Genomic DNA, 23,994 nt, shown 5'->3' on the forward strand with positions numbered 1-23,994 from the left:
TGTTATGCATATTGATGTTATCTTATAGGTAATGTTTCATTTCTTTCTGGCTGCCCTCAACTTATTTAAATCTTTACAGAAAAGAAAATACTGCATAGGATACATGTATGATGTGGATAGGGTACCTACCATTAGAAAATAGACTGTGCCTTTTTAAAACTATATTCATAGTTGGGTGAATAACTCAGGTAAGACCTGTCTTACTCAAAGTAGTAATGCGTTTTCTATGATGACTCACCCATTTTCATAAAATCCTTCTCAGTTCTGTCCCTAACATCTGAGGGGATTGAGAAGGATGGAGAAGTACCTTATGTTGAACCTTTTCAGACCCCAAATTGGAGCTATCACTTTTTTAAAAAAGATTTATTTATGCATACATGCAGATCTGGGATACAGGCCAGAGGTACAGCAGCAGTGAGAGGATTCACCAGAGGCAGAGTGGGGAGCAGAACAGGCAGATCGAGGAAGTACATCACTGAGGGGAGTAGCGGGCAAGTCAGAAGTCTGCAATGCCTTGAGTCACCTCCCTGGCCAGGGGTCAAACTCCCTCTGAAGCGGTTGTGGCTAGCTTCTTAGTGCTGCACTATAACCTGTGGTGCCATCAGGGAGGGCCAGAATTACCACTTTTTATCAAATCATTATCATTTGTTAATATGAGATTTTAAATTTTAATTAAACAAGAAAGAAATAAGAAAATACTTGGGCTGTAATTTTTACAAATGAACACAAATTGTTCTAAACACAAATGAAGGAAATGAGAAAATATTTGGGCTGTAATTTTCAACTTCAGTGTTATTTACTTTGCAAAAATTACCTTTCAAAATGATTTCCTTAACAATTTGGTCAGAAATCCTAAACAAATTCATAGATGTATGTGGAAAGGTTAAGGACTTAGAGGAAATATGAAAACGTTAGTGAGGCATGCTGCTTGCTGTTTTTCATAGTACTTATTGCTTTGAGTAGATTTATTTCCTTTCTCAATCTCTCCCATCTTCATAAAGGAAAACCTTTTGCTATACTGTGAGAAATGTGATTTGTAATAGTGTCATTATTTTAGAACTGAAAATACTGTTTGGTCTTCTGGGAAAGTAAATGCATCAGAATTAACTTGTAGCTCTGGAGGCCAGTGGGTTGCTATAACAACGAGGAAGATGGTGCAGTAATAGCTTACCCTGAAAGCTGAATGATGAGCTCTGTATATGCAGGTGTCTGTCATGTAAATGCACACTTGCACAAAATACATTAATTTATTTCTTCTTTCATGAGAATGCTATGTCTGGTTCTATTCTAAGAATTGGCAAAAAGGATATATGGCTCCTCTTATGATGAAATGCATATTCTAGTGGAGGGGACAGATAGTAAGGAGCAAATAAATCAATACATTAATAATTCCAGCATGTGAGAATGCAAATAAACATAGGTTTTATTTACTGAACAAAGTAGAGAGTAATTACTCCCATATAGGATATGGATGTATAGTAATAAAAATGGAAAAAAAACTATATATACTATGAAATACTATTCAATGAAAAAGATGAACTTTTTTTAGATCTATTTATTTATGCATACAGAACTGGGGTACAGGCCAGAGGTGCAGTGTCCATGAGAGGATTTACCAGAGACAGAGTGGAGAGCAGAACAGGCAGAGCTCCCAAGGGGAGCAGTGGGTGAGGCAGGAGAGGTCTGCCATGCCATGTAGGTCAGCTCCCTGGCCAGGGATCAAACTCGTGCTAAAGCGATTGCGGCTAGCTTCATAGTGTTGTGCTTTAACCTGTTGCACCATGAGGAGGGCTTCTTAACGTTTTTAATTGTCCTTCTGGCTGTTTTCTTTCTTGTAAACTAAAGTTTGTTCTATTGGCTGAATTAGATTCAAGTTCAACATTTTTTGGCACTATATTTTTTTTCTAAAAGATAAGAGCTTTCCTTTTATAAAAACTTGTAATTTTACAGCTGTATAGGGAAAAGTCCAATTCTTCCTTCCTGTGTCCTATGGTCACAGTACTACCCTACTCTCACAGAATTCTCCACTTCTGACATTTCTGGCCACCTAGAGGAAATTTCTTTTTCTTCACACCAAGAGTAATTCTCCACAATGTTAACTGAGTGGGCTACAGTTTAATTCAATTCTGATATTATTTATGTGTAGGTAGTATCAGATCCTACAGGTTAAAATGGACTCAATCCCACAAAACTTCTCACCCCACAAAATATGCCATTTCTTAGTAGTAAGTACCCAGGTTATCCAGAACTCCCATCAAATTTGACTGCAAAATAGATGTTCCCACAACTCCCTCTTTGTATTGGAGTTTTAGATAGATAATGGAGTTCACTGCATGGGACTCTTTGATCCCACTGAGAAATAATTCAGCAGATTTTCCCCATTCAGCAGCACACAATAAGTTAAGAGAAGTAAGGAAAGAGAAGTGCAGACACAGACACACTCTTAAAAGAAGATCTGCATTTAGAAAGTGTTAAGTTTAAGAAAAAGACAACTGCATCGACACAGATGAGCACAGAGCTGTATTTTGCAGCCAGGGGTGTTCTTTTACAGTATTCCTTCAAAAATACTGTGGAATTTATTGCTTTAGGGTGAGGTTGGGTTGGTCTTCCATGACTGATAATCCTTCTTGCTCCTACCTCTAGTTGATAATCTTTTCTCATCTCATTGCACTTTCTGGACATTTCTATAGTGATTTAATTTAAGATTCATTAATCACCCCTACCCCTACCTCTGGTGTTTATCCTTGTGAGATCTTACATACTTTTTTAAGCCTTCATTTCTTGGGTGTGATTAATTTGCTAGTGCAGCTCACCAAAATACATCTTCCAGTGTGTTAAAGATATGATCAAGGATACAGGTATTAATTTTTATTTAAGCAAGGCCTTTGCACACAGCTACATGTTTATTTGTCCTTGCATTTTTCCAAGTGTGTTTATCAGTGTCTTCATAAACATGTGATTGATAACTTAAATTACTTTAGTTGCACCTACTTTTCCACCAGTTGGGATCTTTATAATCTCAATACATATAACATCTCTATTAGGATTATTGCAATATTAACATATGACTCAAGAATTTTTGTAAGTTCTTCAATATTATTTTCTTTTATCCCACAGTTGTCATATTAGAACTGTGAGACTTAAATTTATGTTCTCTAGAGGGGAGTAAATCCATATTTGGCTTGTGGCTGATATGGTACTATTTCATTCATTCTATTCTTACCATATTGCTGCCCACAGCAGTATTCTAATAGAAACTTCTTTGCAAAATACTGCCAATGACCTTCTTACTGCCTAATCAAATTTCTGTGATATGACATGATTAACTCTACCCTGAAAGTAATAGAAGATGTGTTATTGAGTTGAAAACTGTTCTAGAAGACTGGGGTCCATCCAGATGGGCACCCTCTAAGGATCTGCATGTACTTCAGAATAGCCCCTTTCTTTTTCTTCAATATTTATTTATTTATTTATGTATAAAGAAGTGGGGTATAGGCCAGAGGTGTAGGGGCAGTGAGAGGATTCACCAGAAACAGTGGGGAGCAGAACAGACAGATTGATGAAGTACACTGCTGAGGGGAACAGCTGGCAAGACAGGAGAGGTCTGCCGCGCCATATGGGTCAGCTCCCTGGCCAGGGATGGAACTTGCACTAAAGCAACTGTGGCTAACTTCACAGTGCAGCGCTTTAATTCGTTGTACCACCAGAAAGGTCCCCAAAGGATTTTTTTTTTTTAGTAATGTAACAATTTATTTTTACATCATTTTGTGCCTTTTCCACCTCATTTGTAATCCCCGTGGGCTTCCCATCACCAAATCACCCGTGTGCCATCACCATAGCCCAGTGCATTTCCCTCCAACACTGTTTTTGATCCCATTTCCCACTTCACCCCCATAAAATGTCTCTGGTATGTAGTTGTTCATTATTATTATTATTATATTCTCCCCCGGTCCTTTATACTGCTACTATGAGTGAAACCATCCAGTATTTTTCTTTTTCTTTCTGGCTTATTTCATTAAGCATGATCTTTTCCAGCTCCATCCATGTTGCTGCAAAAGGCATGTGCTTATTTTTTTTTGGTTGTTGAGTAATATTCCATTGTGTATATGTACCACATCTTCCAAATATTTTTAATACCAAAATAAGCCCCTAAGTGCTATTTATCAGTTTTTAACAAACCACACAAACTTATACAGCTCAAAGTGATGTCATGATGTCAGTTCTGCTATTTCCTATTTAAGAATGATGAACTAATAATTAGGGAGCTTAAGTTAACTCATTTGAAGTCTCTTGAATAAATAGTGATAGAGAATGTAAATATAAGCAGTCAGACTCCAGAATACATTTAACCACAAATATCGATAGGTCATTATATGAATCTTCATCAGCGTAGAATATCCTGTTTCCTTTCCATAACAGAAATTTATCTGCAGTTGTATTCTTTAATTTTTAACTGGGGTAATATTGGGGTGTAACTGTATTTTCAAAAAGTTTTTTGAAACTAATGAAATAAAAATTCCACTCCAGTCATTTTTGTGTTGTCTAAACATTTTCACTGTATTACAAATATATTCAATCAAAATTGTTATTCCAGTTACCTTTTTCAACCTCTACATTAACCCTATTTTTATCCCACTTTAAAAGATGTTAACTGATGTTCATGGTTATCTTCTGTCACACAGATACTAAGTAGCGGAATTTTGAATTCAGATTATTTGATAAAGTGGACAGTAGACTTAACCACTATGCTCCACTGCCTACAAATTATTCTTCACTCCCCAGTTATTCACTACTCCTAATAAAACACAAAATGAAGTACTGATTTTAGAACTGCTATGTAATATTTTTAAAAACATTTTATTGAAATAACATTGGTTTATAACATTATATAGTTTTTAGATTACAGCATTATAAAGCAACATCTGTATATACTACATTTTGTTCACCACCAAAAGTCTACTTTCTATGTTGACTATATTTTTAAAAGATTCCACATAGGTAGAAGCTCTTTTCCAACCACCTGTTTAACAGCTCATTATGAGATAAAGAATTTTTGCTGTGATGTCAGCAGTTTGAAATATCTGGATAATATACAAGACCTAATAAATACACAGCCTTCCTAGACAATAGTCATATCGTATATCATCTGTCTCATTTCTTTCAATCATTAACATTTAGTTATTTCATGAAGAAATTTGCACTTCAGAAGTGTCAGTTTTGCCTTTGTTCTGAGATACCATTAATATTCACATCCCTTTCAGCTGGTAAATATATATTCTTCCTATAGCTTTATTTCAGGAACGGCATTTCCCCTTACAAACATTTGAGCAACATGCCTTGTGAAATTTTTAGAACTGTTCTTGGGACATTGTTGTAAGTGTTCTCACCATAGCGTGTGGAAGAACTTCAAAAGTGTCATAATACCCTTGAAATTATGAAAACATGAACATGTACATTTTCCTGGGGAATGGGTCATAGGCTTTCATCAGATTCTCAAGATCCAGTTATCAAAACAGGAAAAAACAAACCACTGCTCAACTAGAAATAGAAAGGAACTCTAACTTAAATATAATTCCACAAACAAGTTATTTACTAGTCTTTTATCCTTTTGAAAACACCAGGTCGTTTATCATTTGATTTTTTAACTTGGATTCTCTGAGTTTTTCAGACTATAGGCAAACAGATTAAAAACAAACAAATATAACCAGGATCATTCTAATCTTACCAATAATAGTACTGCTATTTACATTATCGTGAGCATTTGCTAAAAGATGTGCCAACTAATTCTAAAACTAAGACAAGGTACTTTCCTGTCAACAGGGCATTTCAACACTGCCAGTTGTATCATTAACTGTGCAACAAGAGCTTTGTACATTTAGCAGAGACAATAAATTAAGAGGTCTGAAAGTCTGGGTTCCACTGCCACTTCTGTTTGTAACTAACAATGTACAAATCACTTATCTATAAAATAAAGGTTAAAATTTATTCTCTGTTCTCAAATATATCACAAAACCAAAATCCTTCCCAAGAAAACCTCTTTTTAAACCAAAATATCACTGCCATTTAACTTATACCTAACTCAAAAGTTGAGAATGACAAACTAGAGAATCTTGTCTCATAAATTGGTTGCATACTTTAATTCTTCAGATGGATACTCTGAAGATTATCATTGGCCTATTTCAAGCATACAAAACAAAGCAAGATGTTACTGGCCAAGAGAAGTTGGCCAAAAAAAATAACACTGTTAAATAGTTATCTATGTTAATTTAGAGCAGTACTTATAACATCCCTGACACTGAAGGGAACAAAAGTTAACCTTAGACTAAAAAGCAAGTTTATACTCTAGAAGGAACATGTATTGCCATGGCAAGAATTTAACTGTACTAGAAATAATGTTAAACAGGAATGTCTGGTGAACTCTTCAAATGAAAATCAAAGCGGTTGAAAAAACAGTTTGTAAACCTTTTCTTTTCATTCAAAATTTAGTTTACCACCTCTAAAGCACACTTCTCAGTGCAAAGCCAGTGTGTAAGAAATGACAGCATTTGATGACTGTAATGATTGGAGAAAAAAAACAGAGTAATTAGCAAATTATTGAGCAAACTTTCAAGAAGATAATTCTAAGTAGTTATAGAACAATTTATAAACCATAAACATGTGTAAAAGTACACTATTTATCATGTATTTGTATTGTGACAATCAAATATATTAACAGAGTCTCAAAATGTAAGCAATTAATATATATTCATATATTCAACAATGTCAGTTTTGTGCAATTTAGTCTATTTCTGGACACTACTTTACATTAGGGTGACATAAAACAAAAAAAAAGAAAAAGAAAAACCAGAAACCAAAACTGGATCATGGTTCACAAGTAACCTAGGGAAATAACCATGTACCACTGCTTATTAAAATATTTAAGAGATGCATACCTTCACTATTGGCCCCAATGTTATCATCCACTTATGGATGTTTTTTAACTGCTTATTTTTAATACAAAAACAACTTCAAGTTGTACAATAACTTACAAAACTGGTAGAATCTGTCAATGCTATACAAAACAGTTCTATGCACAGCTTTAAAGGTTTAATGTTCTCTTCTGGCACTTAATTTTAGAGTTTGATAGACACAGTAGTTACTGATTTCTGTAAAATACTTTTAGCTATTTTCACGACTAACATTGCCTCACAAAAACATTAAAGAATAAATCACTTCTTGCTAAAGAATCCCTTAGGATGAACAGCAAAAGTGTACACTCAAAATATTTTTGGAAGGTATATAATCTTTTAAGTAAGATAAGGCATGAACATGAGTGAAATCTACATTACCTGGTCATATGTCCAGTGACTAAAATGATTGTTTCTCTGACTCCATGAAGCCTGTATCAGGTATAAATTAAAAATATGAATTTATAAAAACAAATTACCTATGGAGGGAGGACTAGAAGATTGTTTAAATAATTAGTGACACTACTAGACTGAATATTTTAATGATGGAAATGCATCTAGCAAATACACATATCATATTTCAAAATTAAAACTGACATTTCTAGAACAGTGGAATTTACTTTCAGTTCTTAAGATCATTCTGCACATAAAAATGAAGTCACTATTCAATAACCTTTACATATAACTCTCCAGGTTTTTTTTTTTTTTTTTTCCAGAAGGGAAGAAACCAAACCAGAACTTAACAAGCTATATCAATTTAGAATTAAAAAGTTATATTTAAAATTTGGGAAATCTACCACTTTCATTATTCTAAAGGAACAATATAAACCTTCAAATCCTACTAACCTTTAATCCAATTTTATAAAATTTAAGAAGTTAAATTCCTAGCATCACTAAGTAGAATTTAAAAGTTAATAGAAAATTGAATTAGATAATAAAAATATAAACTAATTAAAACAACTTGCACAATAAATGGTGAAAAGAAACCCCAAGTATTCTAATCATTTAGATAGTTCATCTTTTGCATATTTTAATCTCACTTTTGAGCATAGTAAATTATTCCATAGGCTGATTTTGTGGATTGTTTAAATTTTGTAACATTTCATTAGTAATCCATTGTAACCCTTTATAAACCAAATGTGAGTCCTAATCAACTTTTTTCCTTAAGATACATTTCACAGCAGTAATAACATCTTAAGAGTTTCAAAATATTTACAAAGAACCCTGCTGATGATCCTGTGCATTTAGCTGAGGAGCTACCTGTACCCAAACTTCATCATCTGAAAAAGAACTTGAACTTCCTGACTCAGAGTCCAGTTCACTGAATCCATCTAAGTCCCACTCAGTGCTAGACTCACTCCGTGCATCATCCTCCTCAGTGATGAAACTCTGACCAGGTTCAAGGCAGGAAGGATAGACGCGAGCACAGAGGCAAATAAAGCCAGAGTCAAACTGCAAAAGACCTAACATGGTACCTATGTTAACCCACTGGTCTTCCCTAGTGTCATATTCATACACTGTCACCCGGTTTTTTTTCCATTGTGGGGTGGTTGAAGTGATAAGCAGCAACTTTTGGCCATGATTGACGATCTGGTAGTTGTGGGTCTCTGAGTCCAAGGGAATATTACTAATCTGTCTCCATTCTCCCCTGGCTGGGTTATAGACTTTCATGACAGGGATGTCACAGATACAATAGATCTCATCATTGAAGACACAGGCTTCCTGAAAGTCACTTCGTTTAAGAGAAGCACAATTTAGCCACAAATTATGGCTAGGATCATAGCAAAGCATGCGCTTACTATTGACAGCATAAAGATAGTTCTGAACCACTATCAGTTCAAAAGAATAGAAGGAATGGGGTACAGGTGCCACCAGTGCCCACTGGTTCCTCTGAACACTGTAGCATTCCACTTCCTTCAATTTAACTCCAGTGATAGGGTCTCGCCCACCCAAAATGTAAATATAGCCATTGAGATATGCCACATCCATGCCTTCCCGGCACAGTAAGCGGTCTGCAAGTTGCTGCCAACTGTTCTGGGCAGGTTTATACACCCAGAGGTCCTTCCTTGGCTGGGCAGCTAGATAAATGTCATGGTCTGGAGAAACACAGACAGCTGAGGAGGTGATAGTCTTAGTGTGAGCCAAGCTGGTCAAAGGTGATGGCATTGTATAAATATCTCCAGAGTATGGGTCGTAACAGAGAAAGGGGTCTCTAGGGTGTCCAAAAAATATCACCATCTCCTTGGCGCACATACCCAGCCTCTGGGGTGGATTTTCTGCTGCAGATACAACAGAGTTGCTGCTGGTCTCTGGTTTTGGCACCAGAGACTTGCATAACCTGTCACCATAACGCAGCTGCAGGGCTCCTTCGATAAGGTCAAGGCAGTACTTCTTCACAATGGTATTGGTCAGCAGCCCTTCCAGGTAAGTCTGATCCTCATCAGTGAAGTGTGCCCAACGCACACACTTGAAGACTTCTGCAGCACTGGGACCCCGCTCCTTGGGAGCTGCCTCCAACCACTGCACCGCCACATGACATACTGTCCGCTCACTATCGATGTCCAGACTGTCCAGGCGTAGGACAGTCAGCATCTGGGCCAGGGTCAGGTCTGCCAGAGTCTCCTCCCGAATCGAGCCCATGCGGCTGAGCTGCTTGAAGTTGTGGGCTATAAAGGCCTGGGCCTGTGATCGGAGCTTGTGATGGTCAAAGGCATCCGCGAACTTGAGGATGGCAGTGCAGTTGGTCAGGTCAAGGCGCCGGGCTAGGAAGGAGGCACAGGCTTCCCGCACATATTCCAGCTGTAGCATGTCAGATGCCGCATAAAGGCGCTGCACGTTGGCCTCACTCAGGGACACACGACCCGTGTAGCAATAGTCCACCAACACCTCAAAGGACTCGGCGTCCACGTCGTGCATGGTCACGCTCGCCTGCTGGCTCTCGTACATGCCGCCAGTGAACATGCTCTTGAAGTAGGGACACGCGGCAGCCAGCACGTTACGGTTGCAGAAAAAAAGGCGGCCGGTGCCAGGCCCACTGCCAGGAGTGACCACCTCGATGGTCACATCACACAGCAACCGTGCGTCGTAAAAGGACTTGAGCTGTGCCAGCAGGGCGGCCGAATGGGCCGCATCTTTCAGCTCCTCTGGGCCAGTGAAAAAAGCTGACACCGATGGTTTGGAAATCCTCTTGGGCCTCCTCCCACCGCGGGGACTGGCGAGACGGCGAGAGCGCGGAGCCTCTTCCCGGGACTGCATGTTGGAGATGGCGGCGGGGTGCCGAGGACTAGAACAGGTGCACGGAATGGACTCTGACTCCTCTCTCTGGCGCTAAGATCGCCTCGTCCCTTAACAGCCTCCAGCAGGGGCCGCACTAACTTCAGTCCCAAGCCACGGTGTCGCCTCCTTTTATCGCGTAGCCCGTGTCTGACTCACCCTTTTCAGTTCCGCGCCCTTTCTCTGCCTCGGCTCGCTCTCACGGGAAACGCTGGCTGGGGCCCAGAGAGCCGCCACTGCAGCGCTATCAAGACCGGTAAGAGACCAGAACCACGATTCCCAGGCTGCTTTTCGCGTCTCGAGGTATGCTGGGGCCCTCCAGACCCGTGGATATTGGCTGGCATCAGAAGCCGCTTTGCATACTGGGAGTTGTAGTTTGAGTGTTATCGCGAGGTTTCCTGCAGGGTAGCGGGCTTTAGCTAACAATTGGAAGACGTTAATTCTCGGTTGGTGGTTTTAGAGCTCTTGTTTGGGAACCGCGTTTTAGTATCCGTCTCTCTGAGAGCTTGTCTCTCTTTGTAAAATAGGGATAATAGTATTTCGTAGGGGTGTTAGGGAATGGAATGAAATAAATTGCATAGATTGTATGGGGCTTCAGTAACTATTCGTTGCAACAATAATTGTTTACACTGCCCTAAAATAGAAGGATTCAGTGTTAGCTTTTGCTACTTGTGGAAGGTGAAACAGCGCAGGCAATTTCTGCGAAGAAAACGTTCAGTTTTTAAATGTTGCATCTTGAACGTTCTGAAGGATAGTAATAATATTTTCAATATTAAAGGATAGCTGTGGGATTATAAGGAACTCTTAGACAAGGTTGAGGTATTGGAGAACGACTTTAATAGATGCACATTTGCAAATCAGGTACATAAACAGGCAAGTTGGACATCCAGCTTTCATTAGGGAGCAAAGATTTTTTTTTCATTAAGCTATTATGAGCGTTTTCAAATTAAGTTTAATTTCCCTTCCATCCCATCCATTGATACTTATTGGAAGTGTCTTTATTAAGAAGTTTTAAAGGAGAATTTTAAGTAATATGTAAAATGATGTCACAGAAGCATAAGGTCAGTATTAATGTGTGCCCTCACTTTTCTTGAATTAATGTAGTAAGTCTATACTTTACAAAGGTGTTTTACCTACGATCAACATTTTTCCGTTTTTAAATTGTTAAAATCGAGTGCTTAGGGTTTTGTTGTTGTTGTTGTTAAAACTTGTATTTCAGCTTCATTTGGAGACCTGTTCCTGCTCTTTGCCATGTGGTACCATAACCTAATGAATTAAACCATCAATGTTATATGAACAGGCAGATAATGCAAAAGAATAACTATCCATTTTTTTTTCTTTTTACCTATAAACTGAGGAAAGTCTATTGTAAATAAGTATATTAGACTAACTGGATTCTGGGTTCCAGTATCTTTTCTGTATCCCTCAGATACACCAGATATAATTCAGTCATCATTAGTAACACCAATTGTTTTCTCACCTGCACTAAACATCAGCAAAGGGAAAAGCAATTTTTAAACTATTTTATATTGCTAAAATATACATAACATCATTTACAGAATTAATAAATTTAGGTGTATATATTTCTGGTGTTAAGTAATGCACATTGTTTTTGCAGCCATCACTCTCATCTATCTCAGGAACTTTTTTCATCTTGTAAATCCGAAACATTATCCACACATTTATAACTCTCTTTCCTCCTTGTCCAGATCCCCTTAAAACACTATTCTACTCTTAACTTTGAATTTGACTATTCTGTAAGGCAAACAAGAACCATTAATTGATGTTAAATCAATTAGATGAAAGGTCACTGGATATACAAGTTATATATTTTGATATTGTTACAGGACAGGGAGAGAGGGAGAAACCCCTGAAACCCCAAAACCTGCCTGCTCTAAGTGGGTTCTGTCATCCATCGCAACAAGACAAAACATATAAAACTTTAATGAAAAGGGACTTTAACACAGTAAATATACAATATGGAACACAAACCCATATAACAAATAACTTCTAAATCAAACACCTAAAGTTACCCATCCCCCTCGTGGGCAAAAGTCAACCCAAAGTGATGGGCCCAGAGCAAGGCCTGAAAGCTGCCACAAGACTAAAGCACCTTCTGGCGGGGACCCATGGAAAAGGGTCAGAAATGGCCAGACAAATCTGGGAGGAAAAGAACAAAATCAAAATCAATATAAACACTGCCATAGTCACCTCCCTACAGGTATCTCACCCACATCTGCCTTAACCAGTCCAGGGTCAGGAAACAAGCACAGTTTCCTCATCACATGCTTGCTGCTCCTTTGGCTTCCTCAGGTCTCCTTCTGGCTCTCCAGCCAGCTTCCTTCTCTTCTTCTCTCTTCTCCTTTTTCTCTGCTCAGCTCCACCCTCCTGCCCCTTGGTGGGGCAGGGAACCTGGAACTTCCCTTTTTCCTAGGGACCACCCTGTTACATGGTCACCATTGTTTGCAGGTGAGAGTAGCCTTTCTGGTTGTCTTGATACCATTTAGATCTCAGAAAACTCAGTGTTTTTTTCCTTGTTCTGTCTTGAGTTTTCAGAGGTTCCCATGTTTTCAGAGCATTGACTTCTCAGAATGATTTACAGATAAAACTTCATTTCTTTTTTCTTCATCCTTTTCAGGTAAGTGGATGATGGGAGACTGTCCATCCCAAATTTAAGGTTGATGGCTTTGTTTCCCGATTTGATCACTCTTTTTTGCTTATCTTCACACTGGTTCTACGCACAATCTTTCCCTTGTGTCAGACATTAGCTTACATCATGAGCTACTTTGGGAAGCCCTAGTAAGCCAGCTAGCAGAGTAGTGGGTGTTTTTCCCTCCCCTATTAAAATAATAGCAATTAAAGTCTATTTAGTTTTGTATCTTCAAAGCCTTTTGTAAATTCTCAGCCTATTTATAATATACTCTCAAGTGGCCTGTATTATTCAGTTTATATGTAAAAAAGTGTTGGGTGGAGGGGTGGAGATAAGAACAAAAAAGAGATTACATTGTTTGCTTATCTTGGTAAATTAGGGCTGACAACCTTTGCACCAGGTACTTGATTCAGTTATTACCTCAGCCTGACTTTCTAAATGCAGACCAATTTGTGTTTTAGAAAATTTGTAATTCTCACCATAAATGTTGGGCATGTTTGCAGTAGAGATGCAGGCTCTATTAATTAGGATTTATTTCTGACCTTTTTGGACTTCTTTTATAAAGGGACTAAAAAATATAACTGATTGTATTGGACTTGATTCTACCAAATTATTTGCTTTCATTTTGCCAGGTGATTAATAATTGATTCTGCTTCACAGCAACTGTAGTTTCCTTTGCACTCTCAAAACTCAAGGTGCCAGACTTCTTTGTGTGAACTTCCATTTCTTGTGCATTCTGGTTATTGTTGGTTCCTAACCTGGCTTATAAATCAATAAATAGTGATCCTGTCTTGATAATTTTTAAATTAAAAATTCCTTAATTTAAAAACTGATACCACCATCATAATTTATAGGACAATATACCTGGTATAATGAAAAAAAAAAAAAGGCAACAATAGATAGATAGATACCTCAGGACTATACATCGATTGGCACTAATTGCATTAGTCAGTAGTTCCACTTTTTTGCCAACTGTAGCTTTGTCTGTCCTGAATGAGGATGTCCTGTTTAGGCTGTAGTGATTTTTCTATGGATCATTATTCCTTCCTTGGCAGATTTCTACAGGTTCTCTAATGCATTTGGAATGACAGCTTCTCACTCTCTCCTGCTAAGAACTACAGCATTTTCTGCCAATTTTTTAGATCCTTCTACTACCATAGTACACTACTTCCACAGACACATCATTAGCACCACAAGAACTGCCTGATTCTTCCACCAAAACTATCCCCCTTTGTCGGTCTATAATTTGATTGCTATTATCCACTCAGGTTCCCACCACCATCGTTACCACTGCCAAAATTTTCTCCTTCATTGTAATCATCATATTCTCCACCATCACGACCACAGCCCTCCCTACCATATCCTGGTTCACTATCATCATAGCCTCTGCAACTATAACTAGAACCACCACCATAGTTGCACCATCACCTCCAAATCCATTATATTCACTGTCACCTCATCCCCAACTACCTCTGCTGCCACACCTCCACCACCTTAACCTCCTCCACCAGTTTCCACCACGGCTGAAGTTACCACCACCACCGCCACCTCTTTCAGTTTATGACCTGTAGTGTTGCCAGATCCACCTCTATACCACCTTGTGGTGATCCAGCATACTGCATCTCTTGTTTAGAAGGGGCCTTTTTCACTTCACAATATGCCCATTAATTGTACGTTATTTCTCAGTAACAATTAAAAATATATATATTACGATTATTTTTACATCATTTCGTGCATTTTCCATCTCAGTTGTAATCCCTTTGGGCTTCTCATCACCAAATCACCCATGTGCCATCACCATAGTCCAGCGTACTTCCCTCCCTCCACTGTTCTTGATCCCATTCCCCACTCCACCCTATAAAATGTCTGGTATATAGCTGTTCATTATTATTTTTTTTTTTTTGGTCTGGTCCAATATACTCCTGCTATCTCAGTAACAATTTTATCAACTCTATCATTATGGTAAAAAATTTCACAAGCAATTCTCTTTTGTCCAGCCTGCCTGTCTTCCACAAATTCTTGATTTCAATTTTGCCATACTTTTCAAAGTAGCCTCTCAAATTACATTTGTCTTTAATAACACCAACAAAAACATACTGTTAAGTGGGCAACAGGCATTACAGAGTCCTCTCTAGAAACAGGTCTTTGATTCCACTACATACTCATCAGCCAACCTCGTGTGGTCCAATTAGCATTGGTGCATCGACCTCTTCTACACAAAAGTCACAAAACTAAAGTGTCCAGAACATTTTGTCTGGGGGGGGCTTCCATCACCACACAATATAAGTGTGCTCCACTTCTCAAAATGTTCTCTTGAAACTATTATCTGGTGTTTCAAACCTCAAGCTACCAATAAGTAGTTTTCTCAACTGTTCTGCTTCCGCTGATCATGGCGTCCTCCCTGCACGGTTCCAGGGCTGGTCTGAGTGGGGCTGTGGGCTACGGGATGGAGGGTTTACCTGAAATTTAAGACCCTACTCGCCTCTTCCAACTTTTTATTACAGATTTCTTCTAAAATACACCAACCATTTGGTGATGGGAAGCCCATGGAGATTACAACTGAGATGGGAAAAGGCACAAAATGATGTAAAAATAAACTATTATATTATTTTTTAAAAATATACCAAAGACAGTATTTACCAGTTTACTTTAAAAATACAGATAAACAGGCCCTCCCTGGTGGCACAGCAGGTTAAAGCACTGCACTAAGAAGCTTAAGCCAATTCCTCATGAGTTCAATGCCCGGGAGGAGATCCACATGGCGTGGCAGACCTCTCCTGACCCGCCCGCTGCTCCCCTCAGCAGTGTACTTCGTCGATCTGCTTGTTCTGCTCCCCACTCTGTTCCTGGTGAATCCTCTCACCCTCCGCATCTCTGGCCTATACCCCAGTTCTGTATGAATAAATAAATAAATCTTTAAAAAAAATACAGATAAACAAGCCAGGTGAAGAGGCAGGTAGGGCAAGATCTGGAAGGATCCCAGATAGTTTTTGTCCCCAGATGCTGGAATGTCACTCTCCTGGCCTGTGGGTTTCTTCACCAACTTGGAAACTCCTGCATTTAATCAATCCTTAATTTTGCTTTATGGTTCATTGAGGACATGGATGGAAGTTACAAAGGTATCAGAAAGTAATCAGACAAATCCATAATGTAAGTCATTCTACAAATCTTTGTTGGACTCTTCAAGACTGATATCATGGGGGGAAATGTTGGGGGATTGATTCTAATAATATGGAGATACAACCAAATTCATCGTATAAATTTTGATTGTATATTAGACTGGACAAAAATAGCAAACAAAAACAGCTAAAAAGGACATTTTGGGGATAAATTATTTAAATTATATAATAGCCATTAGCTCATCTTACACGTTACACTATTATACAAGGAGGTATAATGAATTACAATTTTGTACAATGTCCTTATTCTTGGTATATGCTGAAACCTTTTAGTGTTATGAGGTAGGAACGATTTTTAAAGTTCAAAAACCAGTGTGTGTGCACGTGTGCATGTGCGTATGTGTGTGCAGAAAAAACAAAGATGGTAAAATAATAATCATAGTTGGATCTATAGCATTTACAGTGTACATTGACCTGTTCCTTAAAAATTACTTCTAGAACTTTACTGTGTGCTTGGGGAATTTCAAAATAAAACCCTGGGGAAAAACTTATTTCTACCTCCAAATAATTCCATTGGTTTTAAAACTATTTCAGCATATCTCTCTTGACATATAGTTTCTTCTGAGAGATGTCTGAAATAATAAATTCCTCTTTCTTATTCAAAATTCCTGGTAATAATTGTTAAGTGTATCATGCCACTTAGTAGTAGAGTTGGTGATTTATCATCTTTTGGCTCCTCACTCAACTGGAAGTTCCCTAACGTAAGGGTTAGGCTTTATCTATATAGCACCACAGAAAACTGATTGCAGTAAATTACTCATATTACATTTATTACATGTTAATGACTTAAGCCAAGGAACAACAAGAATTGCAAAGCAAGCAAAATGTATTTTAAATATTATTTATAATTTATGCAGGATAGAATTAATTCTGTTCTCAGAGAGCTAGACAGTCTGTCTCTCAGAGATGCTCACTGTAACTGACTCAATTTTTATTGAATTGTGTCTGCACAATTTTTATTGAAAAGTAGCAGGTTAAGATCTAATTTAACATGATTAACAGTATTTTGTCTTTAAATAAAAGCTTAAAAAGCAGTTTATAAATCTGTATCACTAATTTTTGCCATGTGGTATAATCCTGAAATAATAGATGAAAATGTGCTTAATTTGTAAAAAAGAAAAAGAAAGGAAGAAAAAAAGGCACAGAAAAAGAACAAGTGACCTGTACCAAATTACATAATCAGTTCTCAAGTTTTTCTCTTTTTCAACAACACATGTTTGTTTTCTACTTCCTTTGGAATTGATATGTAGTAGGAAACCTAAAAAATTTCACGAAATGTTACTTCTTTCATTAAAGAATGTATTTTTAAGTACAGTGTATGTTTAGCTGTACTCTATGAGCATTCAAAAACATTCATGCCTCAGTGTGCTTCTTGAAATAGGTCCATTTAATTTATATAATAAATAATAAATCATCATTTATTTTGGTGATTTAAGAGTTTCATCTAAAAATTCAGTAATGGCTTCTTCATCTGCTGATTGAAGCAGTTTTTGAATTAGTTGATCCAGGCACTTCTCCCCACTTAAAAATTCCTGGTAAAAGAGACAATTATTAGGAAAACTATTTTCTAGAAATAAAGAACAAAATAAAAAAATAAGTGATATTATTTCTTTGATTCATTTTTATTTATTTATTCATTTAAGAACTGGGGTATATAGGCCAGAGGTGTATGAGGTGAGAATATTCACCAGCGACAGAGTGGGAAGCAGCACAGACAGATTTACTGAAATACACTGCTGATGTGAGCAGTAGCTAAGACAGGAGAGGTCTGCTGTGCCTGTGGGTCACCTCCCTGGCGAGGGATGGAACTCATGCTGCAGTGGCTGGCAATAGCTTAATAGTGCTGAGATTTAAACCCTTGTGCCATCAGGGAGGCCTGCAGTCATTATTCATTAGTTGCAAAGATTACCGATGTAGTTCTATAAGTAGTGAACACAATGGCTAACTTGGAGAATTCCCAGCTAGTGTTGGCTTCTTATTATGTAAAAAATGAATCCACAAAGTAACTGGAATTATTCTCTTTTAAAAATTGCTTAAATTGGCCCTCCCTGGTGGTGCAGCGGGTTGAAGCACAACACTAAGAAGCTAAAGCCACTTCAGCGTGAGTTCGATCCCTGCCCCAGGGGTGATCCACAAGGCACAGCAGACCTCTCCTGTTTCGAGGACGGCTCCCCTCAGCAGTGTACTTTGTAAATCTGCCTGTTCTGCTCTCCACTCTGTCTCTGTTGAATCCTCTCACTGCCCCTGCACCTCTGGCCTGTACCTCAGCTGTGTATGCATAAATAAGTAAATCTTTTTTAAAAAATTGCTTAAATTAGCATTTTGTTTAAAAATCAAATCTTCTAGGACTTAGATTTCCCAACAACTTGGACAACAATACAACTAGATATGAATAGATTTCAACTTTTGAAATTTACTACCTCCCTCTCTTTAAAATTCCTTTACTTGACTTTTTTTCACAACATTACTTTAGGTTTTCAAAGTACTTCTAAAAGGACATGTTTGTTGAATCATTTCTCCTCTTATACTCTAAAAAATAGGCTTTTTATTCTGGTCCTCAAAATGCTACACTTTCCATTCATATCACATGATTTCCTAAGGGAAAGATGACTGAAATAACTGAAAGACTCCATGCCCAGGCAGGGCTGCCATGTCAGTGAGTGTATCACTGCTTGCCAGTATCAGCCTCATCAGCTTCCTGGACTTGGCTCAAAAAAAGCTTCCCCAGACTATTCTCTAGCACCTTCTCAGGTCAACCCTCCAAATTTAAACGATTCAATCCATAAGTGGTTATCATAGTTCCAGTTTCTTCTTAAATTGGAAATACATTGGTTTTAAAATCTAGAATGTATATCAATAAATATTTATGCTGAGATATGTAGGGAATCAATTGTCTTAAGGTCTGCAACTTTTTCAGTGGTTAGGTGGAAACGGCTGTATATATAGAAAGAAGGGGTGGAGGAGGAAAGGGAGACTATTGCGTCTAGATATAGGGTTTCTATTGAACATCTGCTTTAAATTTTCAAAATAAAGAGTTGAGGAAAAATACTCTGTGATGTTTAACTCCAAATAATTTCAGTGGTTGAAAACCCGCTTCCATTAAGATTTTCCTGTCGTTTTCCCTGCAGTTCCTTTCTGAGAAAATGACTAAAATAATGACTTCAAGTACCTCTCCTGTGTTAGAAAAGTTTCTTGTAATAAGGTTGCTGGGATTAGTGAATTAGGATAGTTTCACATATTAGAAATGCTCCAAATCTACATAGTGACTTAATGGAAATTCTTTAATGTATTTTAGAATGTAGAACACAAGAGAGTTTTGATGTTAGTATTAACTAATTATATATATATATATATCTTTTTTTGTGTTCTTAAGAGTTATACTTTAAGTTAAGTACATGTTTCTCTCTCAAACTATATGGGAAATGTATCTTACTATCTTTTTATTCCACAAAACAACAGCATATATTAAATTTCAGTTTGATTTTAAAAATAACTGAAAGCAAAAGCATGTGATGAGATTTAAAATTAAGATTAACACCATTTTGAACATAATATGAAAACTGCTTATAACATTATTGTGCCTGGAGGTCTAATTATGGTATTACCAAGGTGATTTTATCATTTGGAAATTATGCAAAAAGGAGTATCACCCTTACTGATGATACCACATTTAGATTCAATTTGATGAACAGACTGCTAGAGATGCCAAGATCAAAGATGAATGAGCTGTAGTACCTAAATTTCAGAAGCTCATAATCTAGTGGGAAAGCTAGGGAAATATATAAATGCAAGAAATTAAACATAAAACAAGCCATTATTTTTAACAAGAAAGTGGCATCAGTGAAGAGTTCAATCAAAAGAATGAATATGAAGAAAGGCATGGAAACAGCACATTTAAAGCGCAGAGTAAGGGGAAATTGCAGTGTCACCAGGGAAAGAGGCTGATTAGGAATCTATGTAAGGACTTTGACAAGCATAATAAAAATGCAAAACTTTATTACATTCTAGTCTGTGTTTATTATCTAGACAAGTAAAAGTAAAAATAAACATTACCCTCAAGGGAATTCATAAGAAAAGTGGGTAAAAATAAACATTACCCTCAAGGGAATTCATAAGAAAAGTGGGGAATTCATAAGAAAAGAATACGGAGGAATTGGCTGCAGCCACTACCCTGGGAGTGAAGCTGGGCCTCAGGAATGCATGTGGGTGCTATCATCAGGCTTCATTCCATATATTCTCACTTTTGCTCCTTTCTTCAATCTCTCATATAGACTGTATTCTTTGCATGGCTGGAAATGTGGTTTCTAATCTCTTGTGAACTTTACATATTTGTTTTAGTCACCAAAAGAGAATGAGCAATTGTTTTTGTCTCTAGCTTAAAATCCTGGGGCAAAACTCATTGTCTGGGGCTTGTTTGAATTTCCTTCCCAAACAAATCAAATCTTCGTTTGGTCAAGATCATGACTGTGTCAGAACATAGCAGCTCAAACAGGAACTAGGCGGATGAACTAAGGAGGTCAGGATCTAGAATAAGGGAGGAGGAAGGCCAAGCTTTCTGCCTTTTCAAGCTTTCTGTCCTTTGCCTTCACTGGCCTGTACACATGGTTTAATGTTTTACTACAACTACAATTTATTTTAGAGATTTATTTAGTCATGCACATAAGAACTGGAATAAATCAGAGGTTCAGGGAGCTGAGGATTCACTACAGACAGAGTAGGGAGCAGAACAGGTGATTTACTGAAACACACTGCTGAGGAGAGCAGTGAGCAACACAGAAGTCTGCTGTGCCATGTGGGTCAGCTACACGGTCAAGGATTGAACACAGGCCACAGTGGCTGGAGATAGCTTGATAGTGCTGACACTGTAACTCCTGCAGTATAGGGAGGCCCTATAATTAATTTTAAGCTATTTTTCAACCTTTTTTCTTTCGCCAATATATCAATTGATGCTTTCTTTTCAATAAGTTGATTAGTGATTACTAGAGCATGATAATATGACTTTCCTTACTATTTTTGAGTTTAGCATGTGAATTTTGTAATATGTTCATATTTATTAAGTCAAAGTAAGATATACTATAACTCTAAATGCTGGTTACCTCACCTCTACTATATGACTGAATACGACACTGAGCATCTCTTTATATGTACCCTTTTAAAAGATACCATGGGTCACAAAAAATTAGCTACCAGGCCCTTCCTGGTGGCACAACAGGTTAAAGCACAGCACTAGGAAGCTTTCCAGCAACTGCAGCCTGAGTTTGATCCCCAGCCAGGGAGCTGACCCATATGGCGTGGCAGACCTCTCCTGACTCGCCTACTGTTTCTCTCAGTAGCGTATTTCAGTCAATCTGCCTGTCTGCTCCCACTCTGTTCCTGGTGAATGCTCTCATCCCTTGCACCTCTGGCCTGTACCCCAGTTCTTGTATGCATAAAATAAATAAATATAAAAAAAAAAAAACCCTGTAGATCACTACTACCAGAAAAGCCATCAGTACTACCAGAAAAGCTACTGAAAGAATATGGTGTAATTAGAAAATTATGACCAAATTTGTTTGGTTATTACTACGTGCTTCCTGAGGAAAGGGAAGTTAGTAAATACTTTCTCCTCTTCAACATGGCTATTAGCTTCCTGTGCCTTAAGTTAGCCTAGGCTGCTCAGAAAATAGAGGAAGTGGCATAGGATACAAAGAAATTTCTAAATTTATTAAAAATAGATATTTCCTTTGTAAAATTACAACTTTTATTCTGAGTATTAAAATTGAGTGAAAGGAGCTCCAGGGATTACGTGACACCAAAGAAAAGAGTCAAAACCTTTGTTTCCTATCTTTCCCATGTAGGCCTTCATAAAAACTGGATTGCTTTTGCTTTCAGTGGAAGCAAAAAGGACAGTTTTCTGTGTTTTTTCATTAATGTTTTAATGTCAGGGGTCCCAGTTAGATGGGATCTAAGGTTAATGCTTGAACTATCTTTATAGGGTCTTATCCCCAACAGTATAACTGTAACACCTAAATCTAAGGAACAAATACAAAGGCAAACAGAATTCTAAGCTGCTCTCTTAAGTACAGGCTGACTGAATGTGAAGAAATATCACTCCAGCAATCAGAGGACTAAGCAGATTAAAACTCTGTTTATCAAAAGGAATATTATCATGTTGGGCCTGATATAAATACATGAGCCCTTAAAAACCTGTCAATCACTCTTTTCTTTCCTGGCTGCCCGAAAATCCAATATCAGCATGAACATAGCAACTAGATAGATCAGGAAGTTCATGATCAACCAACAACATGGAAAGTATCAAAGTTTAATGCAGAAATTCAGGAAAGACTAGCTAAAATGTATACAAGACGCCCCTGATATCATCTTGGTATTTTGATTCAGAACCATTTTAATGGTGTCAAGACATCTGGCTTTGGCTTGATTTACGGTTCCTTGGATTCCATAAAGAAAAACGAACCCAAATGTAGACCTGCAAGGCCATGCCTATGTGAGTAGAAAAAAACAGCAAAAAAAAAAAAAAAAAAAAAAAAAAAAAAATCTCAAGCAAATAATGAAAGGAACAAAGAAAAGAATGAAAGAAGTAAGGGACTGAAAAGGCCAGTGTTGATGCTGGCAAAAAGCAATAAGGATTCTGCAGTGACTTTATCTGTGGTGATTGTACAGATTTTTTTAAGAGAAAATTAATAAATTAAAACCTTAAACAAAAAAGGTTTGAGCAAAAATGGTCTGAGCCATTCCTGCATGAGATTCCAGATGAGATGGGATTCATGAGGGGGCCACACAGCAAACTGCAGGTAGTCTTCAGGAGTTAAAAGGAACTTAGCTTGGATTAATGAATTATGCTAAGCATGAGATAATAAATAATAAGTAACTAAATTTGTTACACAGCAATAGAAATCTGACATATGTGTATTATCTTTATTGAATGTATATTAAGACATATACTGGAACATTCTGGAATTTAAAGATAAGTGCTTCAAACTGACATAACAACCATGTTTCTTATCATCAAACTAATAACAATTATTTACAAATTTTAGGGTACTCATTAAAATTACTTGGCAATATTTAAGATATAGCTTAGCAATTTGATTATACTTTTGTCAAAAATCAAAGATACATAAAGCATACTCAGTAAGATTACCTTAATATCCCGAGTTTCATATGCTATCCTGTGGTCAGTGACTCTATCCTGGGTGAAATTGTATGTCCGAATTCTTTCTGACTGGGCTCTTGTTCCCACCTTTGCCAAACAAAAGTAACTCATATTTTAACCTCATAATTATCTTTATTGCAATGGAAAAGAGTACTTGTAAATGACTTTTCTATTTAAACAGCTTAAATGTTTTCTCAAGGTCATATAAACAAAATGAAAAGGAACACGAATGGGCAGAACTTAATGTTTAAAATTATACGTTTGTAAAATTTAGTTACAGAACAAGGATTATTATTGTTATTATTATTATTATAATTATTGGTGCTTCAAATGCTAAAAACCAAATTATCTTTCTATACTGAACAGTTTTTCCTCCTGGTTTCTATAAATGACAGCATGGTTCTCTCTTTGATCCAAACAGAAAACTCTGACATCCTGAAATTTAACAAATATTTCACAGGAACTTAATGTCAGCCAACCTTTGATACAGACCCTGGGAGAGAAACTAGTTTCAGCTCATCCATTCTCTAACTGCTCACTTTAAACAGTTTTAAGGATCTATTATCTTCTATTGCCTGTCATTCAAAAGTTCCTTATTTTTACTTAACATTCCTGTAAAAATCTCAGCTTTCACTTTTCTGCTTAAATTGTGTTGCTCAGCTTAGACTTCCTGATAAGTTTTCTGATATATTTTCTTCTTTACCAAGTAGACACACTCAACTCATCATTCAAGGCACTTCATAATGGGGCCAACTTTCCATATTTCTGAAAATTATGTTAACCTCTATGATG

General features: G+C 37.3%; 2 protein-coding genes across 3 annotated transcripts in view; both read right to left on the minus strand.

The window, feature by feature from the left end:
• Positions 1-4,871: 4,871 nt before the first annotated feature.
• MTRF1 (mitochondrial translational release factor 1) overlaps positions 4,872-23,994 on the minus strand; it is a 37,982-nt gene continuing 18,859 nt past the window's right edge. Inside the window, exons 9-11 of one of the 2 annotated variants that reach the window (XM_012723318.1) lie at positions 23,191-23,289; positions 7,329-7,379; positions 4,872-6,552 (exon numbers count right to left, since the gene is read on the minus strand). In XM_012723318.1, coding sequence (XP_012578772.1) covers positions 6,511-6,552; positions 7,329-7,379; positions 23,191-23,289 — 192 coding nt within the window. In that variant the 3' untranslated portion in view covers positions 4,872-6,510. Of the gene's footprint in view, positions 6,553-7,328; positions 7,380-16,862; positions 17,582-23,190; positions 23,290-23,994 lie in introns of those variants that run through there. The other variant, XM_004680123.2, reaches the window with a different exon arrangement.
• KBTBD7 (kelch repeat and BTB (POZ) domain containing 7) lies at positions 7,851-10,490 on the minus strand. The gene has a single exon (XM_004680122.2). The coding sequence runs from the start codon at positions 10,200-10,202 to the stop codon at positions 8,160-8,162; it is 2,043 nt and encodes a 680-aa protein (XP_004680179.1). The 5' UTR covers positions 10,203-10,490; the 3' UTR covers positions 7,851-8,159.

Source organism: Condylura cristata, unplaced genomic scaffold (assembly GCF_000260355.1).
Source record: "Condylura cristata isolate star-nosed mole 26May11 unplaced genomic scaffold, ConCri1.0 scaffold00010, whole genome shotgun sequence".
Classification (NCBI taxonomy): domain Eukaryota; kingdom Metazoa; phylum Chordata; class Mammalia; order Eulipotyphla; family Talpidae; genus Condylura; species Condylura cristata.